Here is an 11,644-nt window from a genome sequence, read left to right as displayed (position 1 = left end):
GGAAGTGACGCAACGGAAGTAGCCGGAACGCGCGGGAGGGTGCGCGCCGGAAGTGCCCGTGGCCGCATGGTGGTGGTGGCGGCGGCGGCGAGATGGGGCGGCCGAGCAGAGTACGGGCCGGGCCTCGGCTGGGGGCAGCGGGGACACGGGGAGCGGGAGCCGGGCCTCGGCCGGGGGCAGCGGGGACACGGGGAGCGGGAGCCGGGCCTCGGCCGGGGGAAGCGGGGACACGGGGAGCGGGAGCCGGGCCTCGGCCGGGGGGAGCGGGAGTCGGGGCGGCCCTGGAGCGCGGCAGCGGGATCGGGCTCTCCCGAGGAGGAAAGGAGGGGACGAGGGGCCCGGCTTTACCGGGGATCGGGCCTTTCCGGGCGGGAAAGGAGGGGACGGTGGACCCGGCTGTACCTGGGATCGGGGGCTTGGGCCTTCCCGGGGCGAAAGAGGGGACGAGGGGCCCGGCTGTCCGGGGATCGGGTCCTCCTGAGGGACAGGAGGGGCTGGGGGCCCGGCTTTACCGGGGAGCGGGGGCTCAGGCCCTCCCGGAGGGGCAGAAGGGGATGGGGGACCCGGCTGTACCGGGGATCGGGGGCTCGGGCCTTCCCGGGGGGGAAGGAGGGGACGGGGGGCCCGGCTGTCCGGGGATCGGGTCCTCCTGAGAGACAGGAGGGGATGGTGGACCCGGCTGTACCGGGGATCGGGGGCTCGGGCCTTCCCGGGGGGGAAGGAGGGGATGAGGGAGCTGGCTGTCCCGGGAATCGGGCCCTCTGCGAGGGGCAGAAGGGAATGGGGGGACTCAGGCCTTCCCAGGGGGGAAAAGAGGGGCCGGGCTGGCCCGGGGGGGATGCTCCCCCTCTCCCCGCCGAGGTCTGCCCATCCCCGCAGCCCCCAGCCCTGACCACCCCCCACAGAGCAAGAACCAGAAGAAGGAGCGGGCGGCGGCTCTGCAACACGCCCAGCAGGAATTCGGCACCGTCCCTCACTCCTTCGTCTTCCACCGCGGCCGCATCGGCAAGAACGTGCGGCAGCTCATCGCCGACATGAGGAAGGTGATGGAACCCTACACCGCCAGGGCCCTCAAGGTGAGCTCGGGGACGATCCTCCTCCGCCTGGGGAGGGCCAGATCCTGCCCCTCCCCAGGCTAAAGCGGAGCCCTCGCAGCCAGGAGGCCGTTCGGCGCGGGGGGATCCCAAGGGCTCGGCCGCTCTGTGCCGCAGGTGCGGAAGAACAACTCCCTGAAGGATTTCGTGGCCGTGGCCGGGCCCCTGGGGGTGACGCATTTCTTGGTCTTCAGTAAATCGTCCTCCAGCATTAATTTTGTGAGTAGCGCGATCCCCCGTGACTTGGGGTCTGCTCCCCGCCAGGCTCCTGGGATTCGGGGAGGCCCCTCCGCAGCGGCTGTGCTCCCTTTCACCGCCTCACACCGGGTGCCGGCACCTTTTGGGGAGGTTTCCGCCCCCCTCGCAGATGCAGATGATGACAAAATCCCGTTGAGTTCATACCGTGATTTTATACAAAGTAAACGCACTGATGCGTCTGCGCCGGAGGGGGTGTCGGTCCCGGCGGCGGCACTGCCGGCGGCTTCCCCCGGCGCTGAACGCCGCTCCTCTCCTCCCCGCAGAAGCTTTTCCGGCTGCCCGGCGGCCCAACGCTGACGTTCAAGGTGATGCAGGTGGGTGTTCGCGGAATCCCCCCCCCCTTTCCTTCCGGCGTGAGGGGCAGCGTCTCGCCCCCTCCTCATCCTCGTGTGTCTGTGTCCCCCCGCTCCAGTACTCGCTGATCAAGGACGTGGTCTCGTCTCTCAAGCGGCACCGCATGCACGAGCAGCAGTTCACCCACCACCCGCTGCTGGTCCTCAGCAATTTCGGTCTCCAGCAGATCCAGGTCAAGCTGATGGCCAGCATGTTCCAGAACATGTTTCCCTCCATCAACGTCCACAGGGTAAGCGAGGTGGGGGGGCTGTCCCCACACCACTGGGGGGGCTCGGCGCCCATCCCACCACAGAATCACAGAATCGTATCGGTTGGAAAAGACCTTTAAGATCATCGAGTCCAACCGTAAACCTAATGCTGCCAAGCCCACCACTGCACCATGTCCCTAAGCACCTCATCCAAACGGCTTTTAAATACTTCCAGGGATGGCGACTCCACCACTGCCCTGGGCAGCCTGTTCCAATGCTGGACAACCCTTTCAGTGAAGTAAAATTTCCTAATATCCAGTCTAAACCTCCCCTGGTGCAACTTGAGGCCATTTCCTCTCGTCCTATCGCTTGTCACTTGGGAGAAGAGACCGACCCCACCTCTCTACACCCTCCTTTGAGGTCGTCGTTGAGAGCGATGAGGTCTCCCCTCAGCCTCCTTTTCTCCAGGCTGAACAACCCCAGGTCCCTCAGCCGCTCCCCATCAGCCTTGTGCTCCAGACCCTTCCCCAGCTCCATTGCCCTTCTCTGGACACGCTCCAGCCCCTCAATGTCTCTCTTGGAGCGAGGGGCCCAACACCGAACACAGCATTCGAGGTGCGGCCTCACCAGTGCCCAGTACAGGGGCACGGTCACTGCCCTACTCCTGCTGGCCACACTATTTTTGATACAAGCCAGGATGCCATTGGCCTTCTTGGCCACCTGGGCACACTGCAGGCTCATATTCAGCCGGCTGTCGACCAACACGCCCAGGTCCTTTTCCGCCGGGCAGCTTTCAGCCGCTCTTCCCCAAGCCTGTAGCGTTGCATGGGATTGCTGTGACCCAAGTGCAGGACCCAGCACTGAGCCTTGTTGAACCCCATACAAACGGCCCCAGCCCATCGACCCAGCCTGTCCAGGTCCCTCTGCAGAGCCTTCCTCCCCTCCAGCAGATCAACACTCCCGCCCAACTTGGTGTCATCTGCAAACTGACTGAGGGTGCACTCGATCCCTTCACCCAGATCATTGATAAAGACATTAAACAGGAGTGGCCCCAGCACAGAGCCCTGGGGACACCGCTTGTGACCGGCCGCCAACTGGAGTGAACTCCATTCCCCACCGCTCTTTGGGCCCGGCCATCCAGCCAGTTCTTTACCCAGCGAAGAGGACACCCGTCCAAGCCCTGAGCAGCCAGTTTCTCCAGGAGAATGCTGTGGGAAACCGTGTCAAAGGCTTTACTGAGGTCTAGGCTTTACCTCCTCCTGTGTTCTTCAGGCTTCGATTCTAGGGCCAGTTCTCTTCCATATATTTATCAACAAGCTGGAGGCAGGAGTTGAATACCAAACTGGGAGGTGCTGTTGATTCTCTCGAGGGACAAGAGGTTTTGCAAAGGGATCTAGATAGATTGGAGCATTGGGCAAGGATTAACGGGATGAAATTTAATAAGTCTAAATGCCGGATTCTGCACCTGGAATGGAGTAACGCCAGGCACAAGTATAAATTGGGAGAGGAGGGGCTGGAGAGCAGCCCTGCAGGGAGGGATCTCAGTGCGCCCTGGCAGGGAGATGGCAAACCGCGTCCTGGGGAGCATCAAACGTGGCACAACCACGAGAGGGATTATCCCGCTGTATTCATCTCGAGTACCGCACGCAGTTCCGGGCTCGACCATTTGAGAAGGACGTGAAAGAGGGCCCAGAGGAGAGCAACCAAGCTGGTGACAGGGCTGGAAGACGTCCTCTGAGGACTCTGGGTTCGTCTCGTTCGAAGAAAAGGAGGCTGAGGGGTGACCGCGTTGCTCTCTGCAGCTTCCCGAGGAGGGGACGTGGAGAGGGAGGCGCCGAGCTCTTCTCCCTGGGATCCGGTGATAAGACATGTGGGAACGGCTTAAAGCTGTGTCAGGGAAGGTTTAGACTGGACACGAGGAAGCATTTCTTTACCGAGAGGGTGGTCAAACGCTGGAAGAGGCTTCCTGGAGAGGTGGTCGATGGCCCAAGCCTGTCAGTGTTTAAGAGGCATTTGAACAAGGCCTGTAACGTGCTTTAAGTTTTGGCCAGTCCTGAAGTGGTCAGGCAGTGGGACTAGATCGTTGTAGGTCCCTTCACACTGAAATCTTCTCTCTCCTCTCCTCTCCCTTCTCTCCTCTCCTCTCCCTTCTCTCCTCTCTCTTCTCTTCCTCCTCCTTCCACAGGTCAACCTCAACAGCATCAAGAGGTGTTTACTTGTCAGCTACAACGCGGAGACGCAGCTCCTCGATTTCAGGCATTAGTGAGTGTCGCGCCCCTGATTTTGGGGGACAACCTGCCTGCGCCCCGTGTCTCAGCGCTGACCTCTTCCTCCTCCTCACAGCAGCGTGAAGGTCGTGCCCGTGGGCGTGAGCAAAGGCCTGAAGAAGCTGCTGCAGGAGAAGTTCCCCAACATGAGCCGCCTGGAAGACATCAGCGAGCTGCTGGTGAAGTGCGTGGGGGGGCACGGAGGGGGACAAGGGTCCCAGAGGCGCCTTCTGGCCCGTCCCCAAACGCCTTCCTCTCCCCCGGCAGAGACATAAACCTGTCGGAGAGCGAGGCCGAGCAGGACGGGACCCACAACGTCCTGGAGCTGCCGCAGGCGTACGCCGGCCGAGGCAACATGAAGGCACAGCAGAGCGCCGTGCGCCTCACCGAGGTCCGTGATGGCGGCGACACCGCGGCTGCCATCACCCCGGGGGATACGATCGAGCCTGACCGGAGCTCTCCCGCATCCCCCCGTTCCCACAGATCGGACCCCGCATGACCCTGCAGCTCATCAAGGTGGAGGAGGGCCTGGCGCAGGGCAACGTGCTCTACCACAGCTTCAGTAAGTGCCGCAAAACACCGTCTCCAGCAACCCGCCGGCACGGGGGCTCAGACCGGGGCGTCTCACCCCCCTTTCCCTGTGTGTTTAAGTCCACAAGATGGAGGCGGAGGTGAAGGAGATCCTGGCCCGGAAGGAGGCGAAGCTGCAGCTGAAGGCAGAGCGGCGGCAGAAGCAGGAGGCGGACGTGGAGCGCAAACGGCAGCAGCGCAAGGCTCACAGGTGAGGGCGGCGTGGCAGCGGCAGGGTCCGGCAGCGGCCTGGCAGAGGCTGACCGCCTCGGTGGCACCGCAGGGAGAACAGCCTGGCAGGGACCCGGAGGAAACGACAGCAAGACAGTGACAGCGACGCCGAGGATCCCGGAGCGCCGGAGCAGCAGGATACGGCCGAGCAGTCGGAGGAGAGCGATGCGGAATATTACCGGCAGGAGGTGGGCGAGGAGCCAGACAAAGGTGAGTCTGGAGGGGACCGAGCCCACCCTGTCCCCTCCTCCCGCTGACAGTGGCTGATGATGCGAAAACCGTGAGCTCTCTGTGATCTCGGTTCAAAGTAAACGCACTGACACGTCCCTCAGCCCCAACGCTGCGCCCCTGTCACCCCTTTTTCACTGAACCCCCCCCTCCCCCCCCCTTTTTTTTTTCATCTATCCTCCCCCCAACAAGATCTGTTCCCCGACCGCACCAAGAGGAAGCGAAGCTCCTTAGGCACTGCCCCGCTACGGAAGCGACGACGGCGAAGCCAACCGGAGCATCCCGTCACCGTCCCCGGCCCTCGCCCCACGGCACCGGGGAAGCGGCAGAAGGGAGACCCGGTGCCGAGGGACTCACGGCACCGTGGCAGGGCCAGGCAGGGGGTGGCCGGCCAAAAGCTGCGTCGAGGAAGCAAGCGCCCACCCCAGGAGGGGGCCAGTTCCGGCTCCGGCCGTGCCGCCTCGAGGTCGAAAGGGCAAAGGAAGCTGCTGCCAAAGGGGAAGACGATTTTCAGGCGGCCTGGACGTGCCAAGAAGGGGAAGCGCTGAGGCACCAGCCGCCGGCCACGCACCGAGACTGTGGGGGGGAAGAGGAAACGGGCCCCCCCCTCCTTGTTCCTGCTCTTGTGCAATACACTGCTTGGAACGAGCCTCTGTGGCTGTGCTGGGTTTGGGGGCGGGAAAAGGGGGGTCCCCTGACCTGTAACAGTGTCCTCCCCACCTAGGGTGGCCCTTTCTGTGCCACCCTGGTGCCCTGGCAGGAAGGAGAAGCACACGTAGCTCCTTCCCCCTTTGCGGCCAGGGTAGAAGGCAGCTGCCAGGCTCTGTCTGGGTGCTGCCCTTCGGAAGAGGAAGTGTCCTTCCCTGCCTGCAGCCGCCCCCCCGCCAGCCTCTTGCCCCCCAGTGTCCCCAAAACGGGGCAGGCCCCGTGACTGCCACCGAGAAGGGAGGGACGGGAGAGGAGGGAGGCAAGCACAGACCCCCGAGGAGGACAGGGTGAGTGGGGCGAGCGGTGGGGCTGCAGGCAGAAGCGTGGACCCCTGCCTGCACCCCGGGAGTCCTGCCTGCACCCCGGGAGCTGGGCGAGGGGGGAAGACAGACAGGGGGATGTGTTTTGTCCCCACCCTGGGACCGCAAGACCTCGGTCCCGGCACAAGGCAGCCGGGGCTCACCAACCCTCACCACTTCCCTGCGCGGCCATTTGCCAGCAGCCACACCTCGTGGCCGCATTCTGCTTCCTCTTCCCTGCCTGCAACGTAAACTACACCCCTGCTTGCGGCCACCAAAAAGAGGCGGGGGGGGACACACACACGACACCGGGAGGAACCCCCCCCGAGATGGCCACCCATCTCGGTCACTGCGGTAACTTCAGCAGCTTCCAGGAGTCGCTGTGGCTGGTGCTGGCAGCGCAGTTCCCACCGGCGCTGGTGGGTAACGGCATGGCCATCTATTATTTTGCCGTCCACGAACGCTCCTGGCACAGCGGCATCATCTACTCCTTCCACCTGGCCGTCAGCGGGATGCTCTACTCCCTCTCGCTGCCATTTCTGGCGGCGTATTACTACCCACCCAAGAACTGGCGCTACGGACCGGTGCTGTGCAAGCTAGAACGTTTCCTTTTCAACTGTAACCTCTACGGCGGCATCTTCTTCGTCACCTGCATCAGCCTCAACCGCTACCTCGGCATCGTTTACCCGCTGTGGGTCCACGGGCGGCTGCAGCCGGGCCACGCCAAGGCGCTGAGCGCGGTCGTTTGGGTGTTGGCCGGGGCGCTCTCGGCACCCACCTTTTTTTTTTCGGAGCTGCAAGAAGCGGAGGGAGCGATCGAGTGTTTGGGGAGCACGGCCCCGCAGCGGCTGCGAGAGTTTTATCCCTACAGCCTGCTGCTGGCTGGGCTGGGCTGCGGGCTGCCCTTCCTGCTCACCGCCTTCTGCTACGCCGCCATTATCCGCACTGTTTTCCGTAATCCTCACCTCAGCCGGCTGGAAAAGCGGAAGGTGGGAATACTGGTAGGGGCGGGAGTGGCTCTTTACGCCTTTTCCTACCTACCCTACCACATTTTCCGTAACCTCAACTTGTGGCGTCGCCTGCTGCGACCGGGCACGGAGAACTGCGCCGTCTCCAGAGCCATCCACTCCACCGCTCAGGTCTGCAAGATCCTCATTAACCTCAACATCTGCCTGCAGCCGCTGCTCTACACCGCCCTGGCCGACAACATGCAGAGCTGCTGCAGGGCCGCCTGCGGCACCGGTACCGCCAACGGGGAGCGGGCTGAGCACGTGGAGCTGCGACCGGTGGCCTAGGAGCCCCCTGGGGTGGCCCAAGGCGGCCGGTGCACCCTATAGGGCTTGGTGGGGCCCTTGGGCACGTGTTTCCCTACCAGAAAGGGCAGCAGTAACAATGGGAGAAGGGGGATTAAAGCCGAAACTACAAGCACGGCCTCATATCGCACTTTTTTTGGGCAGATATCCCCCTTTTTCCTAGCAGAAAAGCTGAGGACGAGCCTAAAAAACAAGGAACATCGGTGCCGTGCCCTTCCCCGCATCGCTGGCTCGGGCACTGCCATCCCCACCGTGTGCCTGGGGTGGGGGTGAGTCAGGGACGGCCCCGGCTCTGCCACGGGACGGTGCGGTGACAGGGACGGGGCTGCTCCCTGCGCGGTGAACCCCCGCCCCAGCTCAGATCGAGACCTTGGTGCATACCAGACCGTGCGTCTTTATTTAGAAGCGCCGATTGCTCTTGCCGAGAGCAGGCGCGGCACCGGCGCAGCGGGTTCAGTTGGTAGAGGGTCTGCGGAGGAGGAAGAGAACGCAGTAAGGAAAGGGGAGACCACGGTAAGGAGAGGGGCGGCCACATGCGGGACCCCCCAAGACCGGGCAGCCACCCCCAATCCTCCAAACCACCCCCCAGCACTTACTTGGCCCATTCCACGTTGAGGATCAGGTGGTCGTAGCCAAATCCGGAGACCCCAGCGATAGCCCGGGCTGCATCCTCCCGGCGGTGGAAGCTGATGAAAGCAAAACCCTAGGGTGGGAGGAAAGCGAGAGGGTGAGAGGAAGCGGGGGGGTCTCCTCCTCAGCCCCCCTAAAGGGGAGAATCCCTCCGTGTCCACCTTGGACTGCCCGGTGGTCTTGTCCTTGGCTAAATAGATCCTAGAGATGGAGCCGAAGGGCCGGAACAGCTCCTGGAGATCAGTCTCACGCGTGTCCTCGGACAGGTTGGTGACACGGATGGTGGCGTTGTCGTCGGCTGGTAGGGGGAAAGACGAGGAACGTCAAGGCGGGACCGCGGCCAGAGCCGGCACGCGGCACCGCGGAGGCCCGGCTTCACGCGCCGCTAAGGCCCGGCGTGGGTGGGGAGCAGGGAGGTTGCCCCTACCCCGAGGACAGGCCTGACTTACCCCTGCGGTTGGGCTGCATGGACTCCCCGCGGCGGCTGGCTCCGTCTCTCAGGCTGGGGGGGACGTACTTGCCCGTCTTGCTCTGCTGAGCCTGCACCGGCTCCGGTTCTGAGGGCAAGAAAGACAACAGAGAGGAGGCGAGGCTGCCCGCAGGCAGAGAGCAACCTCCCCCCTTGCCCCCCCATCCCAAGATAAAGGGGTGCCGTACCTCCAGGCAGCTTCTCCTTCTCGCCTGTGGACAGCCCCAGCTGCTCGGCCAACTCCTTCTGCATCGGCCCCAAGGTGTCCTTGTAGGGACAGCGGGTAGTCCAGTGGTCACCCTTGCAGATACGGCATGAGACGATCTTCTGCCCCTTCAGCTTGTTCATGGGATCCTCCTCCTCTTGGCAGTTCAGGTCCTGGGGGACAGGGAGACTCCTGAATCCCACAGGACCCACCACGCACCCGGGCACGGCCTCACCAGGCGCTCCCCACCGGCCCACGAGCTCCCACCGTGCCCAACCCACCTCCTTGCTGGTGATGAAGGTCATAAAGACATCATCGCTCACGGTGGTGGTGGCCACGTTCGGTCCGGGGGCGTCAAATTCCGAGTTGCCAAATTTCTTCCAGTTCTGGGAAGAAAACGAGGTGGGGGGGGAAAGGAGGGCTCGCTCGCACAGCACATCCCCGAGCAATCGCTGAACACGGAGCGGGAGCAGCCAGCGGGAAGGGAAACGCTCCCCACCAAGGGGTCGTTGGGAGGTTGAGAAGGAAGGGACAGAAGCGGAGGGCTGGGAAATGAAGCGGTTCCGCTGGAGCGCAGCTTTCCCTCCCAGCAGAAAGAACGCTGTCCCCTCCTTCGCCCTTCCCGCAGGAGATGCTCACCTTCCGACGGGCCACCGCCTTGGAGGCCTTCCTGGTTTCGATGCGGAAGGTGCGGATAATCTGTAAGTCACAGAATCACAGAATCGTATCGGTTGGAAAAGACCTTTAAGATCATCGAGTCCAATGGTAAACCTAACACTGCCAAGCCCACCACTGCGCCATGTCCCTAAGCACCTCATCCAAACGGCTTTTAAATACTTCCAGGGATGGCGACTCCACCACTGCCCTGGGCAGCCTGGTCCAATGCTGGACAACCCTTTCAGTGAAGTAAAATTTCCTAATATCCAGTCTAAACCTCCCCTGGCGCAACTTGAGGCCATTTCCTCTCGTCCTATCGCTTGTCACTTGGGAGAAGAGACCGACCCCACCTCTCTACACCCTCCTTTGAGGTTGTCGTTGAGAGCGATGAGGTCTCCCCTCAGCCTCCTTTTCTCCAGGCTGAACACCCCCAGGTCCCTCAGCCGCTCCCCATCAGCCTTGTGCTCCAGACCCTTCCCCAGCTCCGTTGCCCTTCTCTGGACACGCTCCAGCCCCTCAATGTCTCTCTTGTAGTGAGGGGCCCAAAACTGAACACAGTAAAGGTACAAAAGAACTGATCGACGCAAGAGGAGGGACGACAGACGTGCCTCCGCCCCGCAAGTGCCAAGTTTGGGGCTGCCTGAAGCAGCAGAGTCGAAACAGGGCTCCAACGGGACGTCCCTGCTGACGTACGGCTGCCCGGTGCTGCCCGACCGCGCAGGCAGGGATCAGCCCCTGCGCCGGGGGCAGAGCCGAGGGCTCTGGGAAGGGAGAAGGGGAGCTCGGCAGCGGGACAAAACCAAAACGGCAGCCGGGGACGCGTTGCTCACCTTCACCTTGCGCCCATCCTCCTCCTCACGATACTCCGTGATGGTTTTGATGTTCCCGTTGATGAGTTCTTTTGGGGAGGGGAGCGGGCCTGCGGGGAGGAGAGGCAGTGGGACAGTGATGTGGGGGAGGTGGCAAGAAAAGAGCCCCCCCGGCCTCTCACCCAGCTCTCACCTCCCTTCAGCAGCTCGGCCTCGGCGCTCAGGCTGCCCCCCAGCACCCCGGGCAGGGGGATGTCCTTCAGCAGCTCGCTGGTGATGCATTTGTCTGCGGGAAGAGAAGGGGGACAGTCACCCCCTCGCTTGGGGCGAGCCTGGCAGAGGGGAAAGGAGCCCTGCGCCCTGGCACAGCCTCTCCTCGCAGGGAGGAGCTGCCCTGTTCTCTCCCCCGAGCATGGGAAAAGGCCAAGGAGCCAAGAAATCTTAGCTGTTCCAACCCCCTGGGCTCCCTCAGCCCCTGAAATGGGTGGAATAAGGATGGTGAGAGGGGTCCTGCTCCCTGTTCCAGGTCAGGCATGCTCTGCTCGCAAGGACAGGCCTTGGAGAAAAGCTTGGGAGCCTGTTTGGAGTCCTGGACAAAGAGCAGGCACATCTCTGGGCTGTTTTAGGAACAGCAGCTGCTCTTTTTCTCTGGAAAAATTCTCCGGTTACCAACAGGAGGAGCAACAGGAGAAAAAGGGGGAGGGAACCGGCCTGCCGCAGATGAGGCAGGAGTCACTCACCGTCCTCTCCACCCTCCTCTTCCACCTGGTCGGCCCAGCTGGGCTTTGAGCTGTGGAGAAAGCAGAGCCTTAAACCCGCTTCCCCCCCCCCGCCGGGCCCCCTGTCCCTTCGCTCGGGAACCCCGCTGTCCCCTCAGCTCCGGGCTCCGGCCAGGCCGCTGTCCCCCTCACCCCGGGCCCCAGCCACCCCCGACGTCCCCCCTCACCGCTCCCGTCGCACTCAGGCCCCGGCACCGCCACCACCCCCTTCCCCTCACCCATCACAGCCCCAGCCCCGCCCGAAGCCCCCCAGGGCCCGACAGGCCCCACACCCGGGTTCCGCCGGCTGCCGCCAGGCCCCAGCTCCGCTCCCCCCGAGGCCTTCCTCCCCTGAGGCCCCACTCCCTGGGCCAACCCCAGGCCCGACGCTCGGTCCCCGGGACCCCCCCCCGGGCCCGTTCCCGTCCCCTCACTCGTAGTCGCCCGTCGGCATCGCGCTCCCACCGTCCTCACGCACAGCGACCGGAAGGAGGCGCCACACTTCCGGCGTCATGCGCCACTTCCGGCGTAGGAGAGGCGGAAGGGGCGGGCCGCACTGCATGCCGGGAGGCGGTTGCTAAGCAACACCTCGGTGGCCCCCCGCGG

General features: G+C 63.5%; 2 protein-coding genes across 2 annotated transcripts; one reads left to right on the top strand and one right to left on the bottom strand.

The window, feature by feature from the left end:
* Positions 1 to 14: 14 nt before the first annotated feature.
* Positions 15 to 7,611, top strand: P2RY11 (purinergic receptor P2Y11). Its single transcript, XM_072848323.1, has 13 exons — positions 15 to 110; positions 906 to 1,076; positions 1,212 to 1,313; positions 1,616 to 1,666; positions 1,765 to 1,935; positions 4,080 to 4,156; positions 4,238 to 4,345; positions 4,429 to 4,552; positions 4,645 to 4,723; positions 4,813 to 4,942; positions 5,015 to 5,172; positions 5,383 to 5,731; positions 6,133 to 7,611. The coding sequence occupies exons 1-13, from the start codon at positions 93 to 95 to the stop codon at positions 7,490 to 7,492; spliced, it is 2,898 nt and encodes a 965-aa protein (XP_072704424.1). The 5' UTR covers positions 15 to 92; the 3' UTR covers positions 7,493 to 7,611.
* Positions 7,612 to 7,884: 273 nt separating this feature from the next.
* On the bottom strand, positions 7,885 to 11,577 carry EIF3G (eukaryotic translation initiation factor 3 subunit G). Its single transcript, XM_072848481.1, has 11 exons — positions 11,473 to 11,577; positions 11,021 to 11,070; positions 10,474 to 10,566; positions 10,302 to 10,390; positions 9,454 to 9,513; positions 9,096 to 9,200; positions 8,798 to 8,987; positions 8,590 to 8,697; positions 8,302 to 8,438; positions 8,107 to 8,213; positions 7,885 to 7,979 (listed from the first exon to the last, which is right to left on the bottom strand). The coding sequence occupies exons 1-11, from the start codon at positions 11,550 to 11,552 to the stop codon at positions 7,964 to 7,966; spliced, it is 1,035 nt and encodes a 344-aa protein (XP_072704582.1). The 5' UTR covers positions 11,553 to 11,577; the 3' UTR covers positions 7,885 to 7,963.
* Positions 11,578 to 11,644: the final 67 nt, after the last annotated feature.

Source organism: Ciconia boyciana, chromosome 31 (genome assembly GCF_034638445.1).
Source record: "Ciconia boyciana chromosome 31, ASM3463844v1, whole genome shotgun sequence".
In the NCBI taxonomy this organism is placed as follows: domain Eukaryota; kingdom Metazoa; phylum Chordata; class Aves; order Ciconiiformes; family Ciconiidae; genus Ciconia; species Ciconia boyciana.
This window is presented reverse-complemented; position numbering and strand designations above follow the sequence as displayed.